This window comes from Buceros rhinoceros, unplaced genomic scaffold (genome assembly GCF_000710305.1).
Source record: "Buceros rhinoceros silvestris isolate BGI_N320 unplaced genomic scaffold, ASM71030v1 scaffold24238, whole genome shotgun sequence".
Taxonomy (NCBI): Eukaryota; Metazoa; Chordata; class Aves; order Bucerotiformes; family Bucerotidae; genus Buceros; species Buceros rhinoceros.
In genome coordinates this window covers 2,435-3,932 of record NW_010428952.1, presented here as the reverse complement: position 1 = coordinate 3,932, position 1,498 = coordinate 2,435, and the positions used below count along the sequence as shown (strand labels likewise).

General features: G+C 45.5%; 1 protein-coding gene across 1 annotated transcript in view; it reads right to left on the bottom strand.

Annotated features, from left to right (window-relative positions):
- Positions 1-1,119, bottom strand: part of PCTP (phosphatidylcholine transfer protein) — a gene marked incomplete at its 5' end in the record, with an annotated part of 3,812 nt that extends 2,693 nt beyond the window's left edge. Inside the window, one exon of the mRNA XM_010142483.1 lies at positions 945-1,119. Within this exon, the coding sequence (XP_010140785.1) occupies positions 945-1,119 (175 nt within the window). The remainder of the gene's footprint in view (positions 1-944) is intronic.
- Between the last annotated feature and the right edge of the window lie 379 nt (positions 1,120-1,498).

The following is a 1,498-nucleotide window of genomic DNA, read 5'->3' as shown; positions in this document are numbered from 1 at the left end:
GCTGAACTGACAGCACAGAGTAGGCCCCAGGATGTCCTCACCTTGCAGATATCCAGGAGTTTGCTTTGGAAGTAGCCAGGGTCCTAACAGCAGTGCAACAACAGCAGCAGATTGATACCAAAACTTCTGAGGCCTCAGGCAAACCCTTGGCAAGAACAGATGAAGGCACAACCCTTTGAGGTTCTCACAGAAGTCCTGTCTGTACCTGCCTCCCTCAGGCCTTCAGCAAGAGTTTTGCTGAACAGAACTAGAGGATGGAGATCAGCTGCTCTTATGCTCAGCGCAGGAGCAGTTGCCTCTTCAACTAAAAAGGCAGCTACTTTTGCTCTGGTCACATTTTTTATTCCAACACCAAGAACACCTCAGCAAAACTCTTCCTTGAACTGCCACAGCTGAGCCAAGACTGCCACAGAGCGCCAAGGACTGCGAGCAGTAGAACGAAGAGGAAGAAGGCTCTGAATGGAAGTTGAAGTAAAGGAGAAAAAAAACCCGAGCTTGTATTATTTACATTGGTTGGACCAGATGATCCTCAAGGTCCCCTCCAACCCGGTATTCTATGGTTCTGTGATGGCGCTGCTCTGCTGCTATATGCAAAGATACACAAAAGGTACCTTCTCTGCTTCTCCCCACAACATCTATGAAAATTTAACCCAGGAATTACAGCTAGAAAGTACAAGGTGCTCCAACATAACAAGTGATGGAATTACATGCTTTAACCAACATGGGAAGAATTCATTCCAGAAGAAAGCTGTATGGTGATGAGATACTAGCTGTTCCACACCAGTGTTCACTTGTGTATTTGCAGAGTGCAACCTTATCCCAAAAGATACTTCGGTCTGGCCCAAAGCCTTTGGATGCAGCAACTTTAAAATGCCTTTGAAGAGAGTTTTAGTGGGAAGAGTCACTGTGGACATAAAGCTTTTGAACTGCCTCAGTAAGCTTACCTTTAACATACTGATCCCATTGTTTTCTGAAATCTAGGTCCATATAGACATCTGCACATAGTTTTGGGGTACAGTCAGCAAGACCACCGAAGATTTTATACTCATAAAGTCCTGATTGCTGTGGAAACAGAAAGGGGAGAGGAAAAGTCACACAGGAAAGGGAAGTACTCTGCAGCTGAAGGAAGTTAGGTGGGGCACATACTGCAAATGTGCTTAAGCGCTGTGAAAGCAAGTGTTCAAAAAACAATGTAAGATTCAGTCTTTAACCTCTTGACTTTTTCATCTATACATGAAAGTCTAAATCCAGACTGGCTGACCTGCTCTGCACAATGGTTGTTCCTTCCCTTACACCAGTACCCTTTTACTTCATAAGTAGTTCCACAGGGAACCGGTTTCTTCACACACAGACACCGCACACACAGACACACATCCTCCCCCTTTTGTCTGCAGTGGTCACTGTGGAGTAAATCCTGCCCACACGGAAGCTTTAAATTCTTGTGGCAAGGTTTGCAGACCCTGTGTAACGTGCTGAAGAATCTCAGCCATTTCCAGGC